General features: G+C 35.9%; 1 protein-coding gene and 1 non-coding gene across 2 annotated transcripts; one reads left to right on the top strand and one right to left on the bottom strand.

The window, feature by feature from the left end:
* Positions 1-1,019: 1,019 nt before the first annotated feature.
* Positions 1,020-3,164, top strand: LOC127811039 (cytochrome b561 and DOMON domain-containing protein At2g04850). The gene is made up of 2 exons (XM_052350723.1): positions 1,020-1,789; positions 1,997-3,164. The coding sequence occupies exons 1-2, from the start codon at positions 1,089-1,091 to the stop codon at positions 2,505-2,507; spliced, it is 1,212 nt and encodes a 403-aa protein (XP_052206683.1). The 5' UTR covers positions 1,020-1,088; the 3' UTR covers positions 2,508-3,164.
* TRNAL-CAG (transfer RNA leucine (anticodon CAG)) lies at positions 2,914-2,994 on the bottom strand. Its single transcript has one exon. It is a non-coding gene; the product is annotated as a tRNA-Leu (tRNA).
* Positions 3,165-11,717: the final 8,553 nt, after the last annotated feature.

Here is an 11,717-nt window from a genome sequence, read left to right on the forward strand (position 1 = left end):
AACTGGAGACCAGGTAAGCCCGGGTCAAAGATTTGTGCCTGTGACCCCTCATGTAACAACTGCTGATACGAACTATATTGTTCAGAATTCAAACACACAATATTGACATATCCAATATCTAAATCTTGTGTATTTGACCACTTGAGCTACCCGCAAGGGATTTAAGCTCGTGTCTTTTGTCGAGGTTGGGTCCAAAATGTTGAAATCAAAATAATCGAATATATGTCAAAAATTTAATTGAATTAATCAAATAAATGCAAAAAATACCCAAATCGACCATAAAAACTGAATAATAGAAAAAATCAACATCAATTAACCCAACTTAAATTATATATCATCATAATTCTTGACGTGCAAGTTAAACCCCCCCTCCCCCCATTATAATTCTTAACTTCAGTTGTACATCAATTCCCCCTCCAAATAAACACAAATCAATTCATTATATTATATAGAAAGACACCCAATTAGTTCAATTGAAAGTGAAACTAGTCGAGATCAAATATTGTTCCCGGAGTCGAATACCAAGCAAACTGATGACGGACACTTACCACTTAGCCCATCAACAATGCTGCCACTGGCTAGGAGTTGGTTGCATATATATCCATCGATCTATCTCCCTCTAATCCGATCAAATAGTATTTCAGTACTGATTATAAAGTAAAAGTAATTACTCATATGGTTTAATTTGGTTTGGATGGGGTTTGAGACTCCACAAAAACTAGTCAAATAAACAGCGCTTAATTAGGAGTTGAAGAAGACTTTGTTTTGCAGCAGAAGCCTCCATTGTCGTCGACAATGATTTAATCCCAGACCTTTATTTCATCCCGCACCCCACCAAACCAACTCAAGAATTGCTTAACTTCAAAGCGAAGCACGCGCCACAGTTAGGCAATTCATTCCCCCCCTCTCACTACTCATTACACGTCCCCATTACTTTCGTTATCCACAAAGAATCATCATCTCTCAATACAACAAACATATATGAACGTAAATATTCATATATATATATATATATATATATAGTTAACAGAAACTTCTCTTTATTTCTCTGATCAAGACCCCTTTTCAGCTTAATTTCTTCCACTGCCATGCTTCTCCTCTTGCTGCTTCTCTTTCTCCTGTCTCCCCACCACGACACTGCGGTTTACGGCCACTGCAGCACCAGCACCGCCACCAGAACCTTCCAGAAATGCATGACACTGACGTCCCAGCAAGCCTCCATAGCCTGGACCTTCCACGCCCATAATGCTACCTTGGACATGGTGTTTTCCGGAAGCTTCATATCCCCCTCCGGCTGGGTCGGATGGGGCATCAACCCTACCTCCGCCGAGATGACAGGAACCCGGGCCCTGATCGCCTTCCCGGACCCCAACTCCGGCCAACTGGTCCTCCTCCCCTACATAATTGACCCTTCTGTGAAGCTCCAGAGGAACCCCCTCCTTTCTCGCCCTCTTGACATCCACCTCCTGTCCTCGTCAGCCACCCTGTACGGCGGTCGGTTGGCCACTGTCCATGACGGCGCCGCCGTTGAAATCTACGCCACGGTGAAACTAGTTCCCAACAAGACCAAGATCCATCACGTTTGGAACCGCGGCCTCTACGTCCAAGGCTACTCCCCAACCATCCACCCAACCACCATCAACGACCTTTCTTCCGTCGCCACCGTCGATGTCATGTCCGGAACCGAAGCGGCCGGACACAGCAACCTCAGGACGCTGAAAGTCGTTCATGGCATCATCAATGGCTTCTCCTGGGGAATCCTGCTACCAATTGGAGCGGTCACTGCCCGGTACTAATAAATTATTAACTAAGATCTCATCTAAAAAATTTCTAAAATTTCATTCTGTTACAGATAACATTTTTCAAAATTTTCTATCTTTCTGCAATTAATTAAGCCCTGAGCTGCTATAGCCTATATATACATACATACATACATACATATATAGGGAGAAAGGAAACTTAACTTTTATATTATTACGATTTTTATGTTTAATAGGTACCTCCGACACATCCAAGCCCTAGGGCCTACATGGTTTTACGTCCACGCAGGCGTCCAACTCTTGGCATTTTTCCTAGGAACCGTAGGGTTCGCCATTGGAATAAGACTTGGCGAGCTCTCACCGGGGCAGGTTTACGGGATTCACCGGAAGCTTGGCTTCGCGGCGTTTACCCTTGGGAGTCTTCAGACTCTGGCGTTGCTGTTCAGGCCCAAGACAACCACCAAGTTCAGGAAGTACTGGAAATCATACCACCATTTTGTTGGGTACGCATGTGTGGTGCTTGGAGTGGTGAATGTTTTCCAGGGATTTGAGGTGATGGGAGAGAGTAGGTCTTATGCGAAATTGGGGTATTGTTTGAGTCTGTCGACGTTGATTGGGATCTGCGTGGCGCTGGAAGTCAATGCTTGGGTGATCTTTTGCAGAAAGGCTAAGGAAGAGAAGCTGAGAAGAGAGGGAGTGCTTGGGGGATGCGAGAAGGCGAGTGCATCCTCATGTTCCCATGGTTGAGGTGGTGAATACAGCTAGCGTATTAAGTCTTTTATCTTATTATGTGAAGTTTTGGCCTGAAATTATTGCAGTTTAGATGTTCAAATTAACCAGTGAAGATGGGGATTGTGAGCACACTTGTCTTTGATCTTCATTGAAGAAATTGGGCTTTGCCAATGAATTGTGAAGACCATACTTGAAGGGGGCAAATGGGCAGAGCGAGTGATTTTTTGCAATATCTACATATATATTGATCAGTTTCTTTTAACACCTGATATGTGATGATAATAATTAAGATGGAGATCGAGGATGTATTTTTCATAGCTTTGGGAGGCTGAGGTGTCTTGTCGCTGACGGCATTCATTCAAAAAGAAATATAACATCACGCGAAATGGGTTGTTGACTTAAAAAAGGTATGTTTTTTTTTTGTCAAGAATGGGATTCGAACCCATGCCCTTTCGGACCAGTACCTGAAACTGGCGCCTTAGACCAACTCGGCCATCTTGACCTTTATGCAAATTTGGCGTGGAGAATATATATATATATATGGTAACTAACATGTACTACTCATTAAGTACTCCAACAGTGTTGTCCCAATTCCATGTATATCTACGTGAAACAAAATGTCTACACATTTTATATTACATCTCTTAAGTGAAATTAAAACTCAAAATTATGATTGTGATCAAATTTTAATTACATCTGGATCACTAATGTTGTCCCCCTCTATTAATCTCTATCGTTAACTACTAATACGAACCGTGATATTGAGTCTGTACTTAAAAGTTGAAAAAGGACAACGAATCAAATTTTTTTTGCTATATCATTTATGTGAGAAACCTAAAACATCCCGGAGAAATTGCATCGAGGAGAGAGAAGAAAAAAAATCCTATTAGGGGTGAACATGCATGAAATTAAGATTTTGATGAACTTGGAATCGCAATGATCCAAGTCGATGAAGATTTTGGGTTGTAATATCTAGGGGGAAAACTACCAAGTGAGAGGAGTGGGTTTCAAGATTTCCATTTTAAAGTTGGCAAAAGGGATAACAAGAAAAGTATTTGGATAAAGAAAATGTTATTGGTACATCACGGGTTACATCATGGGTTACATAATGTAACTAAAATATCTAAAATGCCCCTCATCTAAGGTGAGACGGTGTGAGACGATGAGGTGCATGATTAAAATAGCCCTCACCCAAGACAGTGAGGCGACACAAGGCAATGAGACAAAACGATAAGGCGCGATGGATATTTTTATCATTTTGCATGCAAGAGGTACCAATAGCATGATGCTTTGGACAATAGCGTCGAGCTTCCCAAGAGAAAGCAATAAGGGGAAAATTGGACATTGATGTTGCTCGGAGGATTGAGTCCAAAACAACATTAATCAATTTCTTGTAAACTCGAGATTTATATTCTTTAGTCAATGAAATTAGCGCTTGCTGACAAGAGAATGAGCAGAGTAAAGAATAGAAAAGCAAAATATATATATATATATATTTCATCTCTAACAAAAATAAATTTTGAGATGGAAAACATTTCATCTCTAATAAAGACATATTTTGAGATAGATCACCAAAATAAATGAAATTTCTTTTAGAGACGACTTTAAAGATAGAAAATTTTGTTTCGGAATCAAAGACAAATTTTTTTCTCTCTGATATAATATTTCATCTCTAATGAAAAAATTATCATTCTGTCTCTACTAGTTTTTCCATTCAAAGACATAATCAAAAACGGAAGAACTCAGAGACGAAATTTTTTCCATCTCTGAAGTCTTTCTGAAATTAGAAACGGAAATTTTTTCGTCTTTGAAGTTTTCTTGATATCAAATACGAAAAAAGTTTCATCTTTGAATTTTTCCTGATATCTAAGACAAAAACAATTTCATTTCTAAAGTTTTTTCAAAATTAGAGACAAAAATGTTCCCATATCTGAATTTTTCTTGATATCCTAGATGAAAAAAATTCAATTTATAAATTTTGCTTGATTTTTATTAGTGATATGCTCTAATGTTAGATTTATATGGTGTCTAGTAGGCATGTAAATACATTTGATGTATCTGTGTATATATTAATAAAGACAAGTTTTTCATCATTCATTACTCTTCAGATTGTTATATGAATGAGTCCCTAAATTTCTTGTTTCAGATTCTTATCCTCAAAGTGTTAAGAATATGTGACGAAACTCTATAGCTACGGGATTTCTTAAATGTTTATGATCCTTAGATTATTTAGATAGGGATTTTGATTTATCAATTACGGACTAACACGTAGTTTATAATTATTTTGATTAATATGAGATATTAATGGTTAAGGGTGGGAAATCACATCCTGCATAGCATGTGATGCTAATAGTAAACTCATAGGTGGTTGTTAGAGAACAATGTACTGAACATGACACTGATGATTAATTACATGGCATGATGGATAACAATCTTGTCATCAAATTGTGATTGTGTAACTTGATAGCATCCTCATACCCTTGTAATAACATCACAGAGTCATAGTTTTGAATGTGATTGCGAGGATTGTCTTTTCCTAAATAAGTAGCGAGCTGGGTCATCTTAAATTTAGGAGGAAAGGGTTCTTTTTTGACTTCAGAAGTAAAGGGAATATTCCTCGTATGTCAGTCCTCCTCCATGGATACTAGTTTCTCTTGTTCTAGCACTTGGTAAATCATTTTCTTCATTTCAATTGCTTCTCGAGCACTGAATATAGACTAATTATTAGCCTCATTTTCTTTCCTAAGCTGATTTCCTAGAGGTATCTAGTCTTTCCCTATAGTTGTACTCTCTAGATTTCTTAGTATTTTTGAAGTTGTGTTGTCCTTGCCTTATCTCTAGTTGCTACAACCTCATTGGGTCAAACTAGGTCTGGGAAAGTCTCTCGATTTCCCTCTCTCGATGGGCCTTCAAGAAGGGTGGATTCTCTCACTAAAGACTCTCTCGCAGGGTCTCTCGTCCAGTCATTACTTACTTTTGCAAGGTAGGAAAGGAAGGTGCATGAGGTATGACCTTTTGAAGGAAAACCACCATCTCTTTGAAGGCCTTGGTACTTTTTTCATGTTGTTCCCATAGTGCCTTGTATTCACTAAGAATGACAATCTACAAAACAGTCCCTAAAGGCTTCAAAGGTTATTCCAAGAGAGTTTCTCAAGTCTTTGGAGGATTCCAGTGATTATTGACATTGAATCCCTCCTCGGTTTACCTGTTTCTAATAGTTTTTGTATAAAGCATGATGAAGTTATTTGGCTTTTTGATCAGTTTTCAATAGATAATGTCAATTGTTATTGACTAAATACAAGAATAGAATTTAGACATTGGGGAATCATCTTGAAGCCATTAAGATTCTACAAAAAAGAAAATGGTCAGAGGACGTAGGGCATTCCTCGTGCACTCTCTCCAACACTTAACTCAGACTCATCAAAAATTAGAAAATCTTAAAGAACATTTTTAGAGTGTTTTTGGCATACCTGGAGAGAAAGGATCACCCCTTATTTATAAAGATGATGACTGACAAGTAAAAAAGTCTCTAATTATCTTGGGATTGTTCGTTCTAACTTTTCAAGAGAAGACTTTGGAGATATTAGTTTGCATTAAAATTAGGAGAATTCCCTCTAAGAGACTATTTGAGAAAATCTGTTAGGATATCCTTTGATAGGGGTGCAAATTAGCTAAGTCATTTGGGCTCGGCTTGGTATTCGACTCAATAAAAACTCCTTTGAGTTTGTTTGTTAAGATAAATGAGACAAGATTGAGCCTAACTTTGAATCTTGATTTGTAAACGAGCTGAGCTTGAGCTCAGTAAAGTTCGACTTGTTAGTTCACGAGTTAGCTCAAATAAAGGTTCATGAATTCACTCGATTATAGGCTCGTGAGCTATCTGGAATAGGGACTCGCATGCTAACTCGCTTCTAGGCTCGTGAGCTAGCTCGAGTAGAGGCTTGCAAGTTGGCTCGTAAATAGATTTGTTTACAAATACATTAATAAAATTATTTATAATTTTATAAAAATATATTTAATATAAAATTATCAAACTTTACTTTATTATAATAATATCATAATAAGAATGTGTTGATAAAAAGATTTGTTGTGACTTAAAAATTAATTAACTAATATATTAATTTAATAGAATAATTATTATTTTAATCGAGTAAGAAAATGTTTAATTGAGTAATAACTAAATATTGTACTCTACTGATTTTTTTTTTAATCAAGTAAAACTTAAACATTTAAGTGATTAATTGACTATATAGTTGTCTTACTCGAATAGATGATGGAATAATATTAATTGAATAACTATAACATTTAATTGAGTAACAAATCTGGATTAAAATGACAACTTTATACTTGTATCATTAATCGATTAAGAATAAATGTTAATTATTTCACTCGCTTAGCTTAACAAACAAACTTGAACAAGCTTTTAATGAGTTGAGCACACAAATTTGATGTTATAATCATCATTCTTAAATAACCAAATTAAAAATATCTTTGTTGTGCTGTAATTTTGATTATATTTGTATTTTGAAAATAACTAGACAAGTAATTTGATTATCTTTTTGTACAGTAAATGATATTATGCTTATTGTAATTTGTGAAATTATTATTACTTAATTATCGTGTCGATGTTATATTTATTGATTATCAAGTTGGGTTCATTTAGGTATATTTATTGATTATTAGATTTATATTTGTTTTTGTTGTACATCAATTTATTAGGTTTTTAAATAAAACTTTGATAAATTCCAACCCAAGCCCGAGCTCGAGTTGGGGCGCTCGCTCAAGCTCGAGCTTAGGCTATGCTAATCGAGCTTAAGCTCAAGCCAAGCTTCCAGGCTCGACTCAAACTCGAGCTCGAGCTTAAGCTTGAGTGTAATACCCAAGAACATTGGGTAATTATTTTAAAGGAAAAATGAAAATTCGAGAAAAATAGGTATCTGAAAAGCCTAAAAAATTTATCAAATCAACCGAAGGGAGTACCCTAAATCTTAAATGCCTAAGCAAATAGGAACACCTTTAACGAGCATATTAAGGCATGATTTTTAAGACTAAAAGAAATCGAAACAGAAACCGTTTTCGGTACAACTATGGATCGGGCTGAAAAACTGAATTCTTGTAGGAGACTCCCAAAATGATGATGGAAGCCTCAAGAAGCTTCTATTCTTCGACTAGAACAACCCTTCAGTGACATCAAGAAGAAACGAGTAGGTTTACGGCTAAAACGAAGAGGCGAGCCTAAGTGTAATTTTCCAAAATTGTTGGAAGAGGTCAAAATGACATTTTTTTGAAAGTTTCAAGGGAATTATGGAAAGATTAGAACTTGAGGGACTTAATGAAAATGTTCAAAAGTGAGGGGGCTTTTGTGAAAGAGGGCCAAATCAGAAAAGAAAAAAAAATAGTAGGACAAAAGTGCAAAAAAATGAAGATCTTAGCCATGGAATCTGATCACCACAAGGGGTCGCCGAAAGCCACTGGGTTCGCATGAGAGGTGGTCAGGGGGGGCCAAGGAGTGATGATGAGCCGACAATGGCCACTGGGGTGGCCGAATTTTCAAGAAATTCGGCCAAGAAAGCTGGCCGATTTAACAATGCCTGCAACTTGCTTTTTTAGGCCCGGGTGGATGCTTTTAGTTCGATCCAGGGGAGGTGAGGACGTTTAAGGCAATGGGTGAGACGGCCAAGACCATTTCAAGCTTCAACTTCGCTTATAAATACAGTATGTGTTGGCTAAAAATTTCAGAGAATTGAAGCTCAAAATCGAGGCCATTTTCGAATGAATTGAGAGGCAAGGATAGAGGGATTTTCTTGCCCATAGGTTGGAGAGCATTCTGGAGAATTTGGTGAGCAACGAAGCAGAAACGAAGGAGATCCGAGGCTGGTGAAGCCTAGGCGGACTGCTTGGCCGAGTCTTCGAGCTTTAAGTTGACCGGCTTCCCGACCTCCTTTCTAGCTATCTCAGGTACCATCGTGATTGAATTGGTCTGGGCTTCGTCGAGATGCATAAATCTCAATTTTCTGGTATGCCGTCGCCAAGGAATATGACCGTTGAGTGAAACTCACATGCCAGTCTCACTAGCCCTATCACACGCCTACGTGTGCGGGGGGCATGGGGCCTTGTTAATTTTTTAAATTCTTTTTAATATTCTTGAAAAATTATTTTAGGATTTTCTGTGAAAAAAGATTTGGAAAAAAAAAAAGTGATGTAGGTATTTATTTTGGATTGTTAGTGAAATTAATTAGAGAAAAATAGAGAAAATGGCAAGAAAAATGAAGAAAAATAGTGTTTATTGATGATTTAAATAAATATCTTGCCTAGGGAGCCTTGGGATTTGAGGTGAAACAAATGGTACAAACTTTGAAATTGGCACAAAAATGAGGCAAGTCACACGCTTTTCGAGATATCTCGATTTTTGATAAAGGTGAGTGGTTTTGTCCTTATAACCCGTATACGACATGAATACCTTTCTATGCATGATATTATGTATGTTATGATCATCTTCGTCATATTTGTTCATACTCTATTGCATGAAAAATTGTGATATTCACATGATACAATATTATTGTCATATTGAAACTCGCACACGGGATTGAGATGTCACCTTAAGAGTGTAGCAATAATTCCCCAAGGACAATTGATGGAACAACATTAAGGTTATCTTGCAGAGGTTCGGGATTCTGCCCAGGGTTTCGTGCCGAGCTGGTGGGCCAGGGAAGTTACATTAGGATATTTGTTTATAAATGTTCATACATCATTCATTCATTCATGCTTATCTAACCCTTACTTAGAAGATTTCATCTTCTAATATTGGACTATGTCCCTGGAATATTCCACATTTCAGGCAAGGCAAGCAACCAGAAGGGTAAGGAAGTGATCGAGGCCTGATCGCAACGGAAATTTTGTGGGTCCCATGTAGGACTAGAGCCATATATTTCATTCGATTGTATTATTTAGATTTTAAATAAATGCTTGTAAGGATGTGTTGGGTAAATGATGTTTATAAACCCATGTTATGTTTTTGAGGTTTCATACAGATTCTGATCTTGCTTCCGCTTATATTTTAAATGTATCATTCCTTCGCTATGTTTGGGAGTGTTATATATAAAGGTTATGTTGAGAATTTATTGTTAATTTATGTATGGAAAAAAAATCCTAGCATATATTTTAATGCCCTGGAAGGCGGGGTGTTACATTGAGCCTGTGATAAAATTTATCGAGATGATTTGAGCTAATCGAAGCTTGACTTGACTTATTTACACCCCTATCCTTTGAGAGTTTATCAAAAAGATCTCTCAAGAGCCCTTCTCATATCCTTATTCATTCTTCTTCTACCGCCGTGGCAGTCTAACTTTTAGATCAAGTTTCCCATTTGTCCACTCATTTTTTTTATTTTGATTAACTTTAACTAACACCTCAAATTAAAAATATTGAAGTGACTTAAATAAATAATTTTTAATAAGAATATAATTTTTAATAAAAATATAATTTTTATTAAAAATTATATTTTTATTAAAAAACTTGTTAGAAATTAAAAAAACTGAAAGAATGTTTCTAGAGTGTTTTTAGTGTACCTGGACAAAAAGGGTTCCATTATTTATAAAAGTGATGACTTACAAGTAATAGAGTCTCCAATTATCTCATAATTATCCATTTCATATTTTTAAGAAAAGACTTTGAGTATAACGATTTGCATTAATATTAAAAGGAATATCCTTTCTAAGAGATTACCCGAGAAAGTCTATTAGGACCTTGTAACACCCAGTGTTGCTGGTGTTAAGAAAATGAGAAAGAAAGTGAAAAACTTTCAAAAATACCCTTGAGAATGTAATGGATTCTTGAGAATAATGGTACTCTATGAGAGGGACATTTTGGTAATTTGGATACTGAAGTCTAATAAAGGGTAATTTGGTAAATTGAAAATAATTCATAGGTGGAATTAAGTACGGAAGTGAATTAATTTTCTGTTTTTGGTATTTATGTGGAGATAAATAGGATTAATAATTCACAAAGGGTATTTTAATAATTTGGAGTAAAATTCCATAAAGGAATTAAATTATGAAAAATAGAAAAAATAGAAAATATTCATTTATGAGAAAAAATAATTATTTTTTTTCCTAAATTGGTGAATTAATATGGTAATGGCACATAAGTGGCTTGAATTGAAACTTGGTAGCCAAGATTAGTGTCTAAGGGTGACACTTGACAAACTCTTGTCTAAGATAATTGAGAGATTTAAATAAATATAAAAGAAATAATTTAGTCTTTCAAGCATTTAATGAGAGGATGATTATGATGAATTAAAGAAAATCCAAAAAAATAGTATTTAGTCACTATTAATGCCTTGAAAAATATGGGGATTTAATAAATTGAGAAAGGAAATAGAAATTCAAGATGATTCAAGAGTGGATAATTATTCTTGAAAATGGGAAGTGATCTAAGGGATGTGATAAAATCCTTCAAGTTAGCATGGATTGTCAAATGGGTTTAGAAATTTCAAGAGAAAGAGAATGAGTGGTGGAGATTTAATCTCCAAATTAAATGAAAGGCTAGGATTAAATCCTAGTAAAGCATTTGGATTGTGTTTGTTCCAATGGTTTGATAGAATTGAAATGATATGACACACACCAAGAGAATGTGTGAATTGGTATATTAAAAATAATTTTTGAAATACAGAGATGTTGTTTATTAAGGCCACGGATTCGTTAAACCTCAAGACCTTGAAATGGTACGATGAGGTATCAATCGTGTAAAGACAATCTCGTTTTGTGAAAAATAAATATGAAATCTTCTGAATGAATAAACGAATTAAGTAGGAATAAAAATGCCAATTGAGACAAATAAAAACAGAGAGCACAGGAGACCAAGATTTATAGTGGTTCGGCTTTCTAAGCCTAGTCCACTACCTTAGCTACCCACTAAGGATTTTGAAATAATTTCACTATCAACCCCCTACTCAATACGAGCAAGTCCTCTAGTCATTGACTAGAAAGTGTACAACCCTCCCAATTTAATGGGCCCTCTAACTTATACTAGGAAAATTACATAAATTGTGAGAATGAAAGTCTAAGAGTACAACTCTTAGTTACAGGCTCTCTCTAAATGAATAATCGAGGCTTAAGATGAATGGAACAATGAGATACAAAAAGCCTCAGAAATGAAAATACAGAAAGAGAAAAATTTAACGCTCGATGTAATAGTGAAAGCTCGATGGTTGAAGATATTCAATGT

This window comes from Diospyros lotus, chromosome 10 (assembly GCF_014633365.1).
Source record: "Diospyros lotus cultivar Yz01 chromosome 10, ASM1463336v1, whole genome shotgun sequence".
NCBI lineage: Eukaryota > Viridiplantae > Streptophyta > Magnoliopsida > Ericales > Ebenaceae > Diospyros > Diospyros lotus.

What these genes read in the sequence shown, in the direction of transcription:
- LOC127811039 (XM_052350723.1), top strand. Translation starts at nt 1,089, where the DNA reads ATGCTTCTCCTCTTGCTGCTTCTCTTTCTCCTGTCTCCCCACCACGAC. An exon ending in ATTGGAGCGGTCACTGCCCG is followed by an intron (nt 1,790 to 1,996) that starts GTACTAATAAAT and finishes TATGTTTAATAG; the next exon opens with GTACCTCCGACACATCCAAG.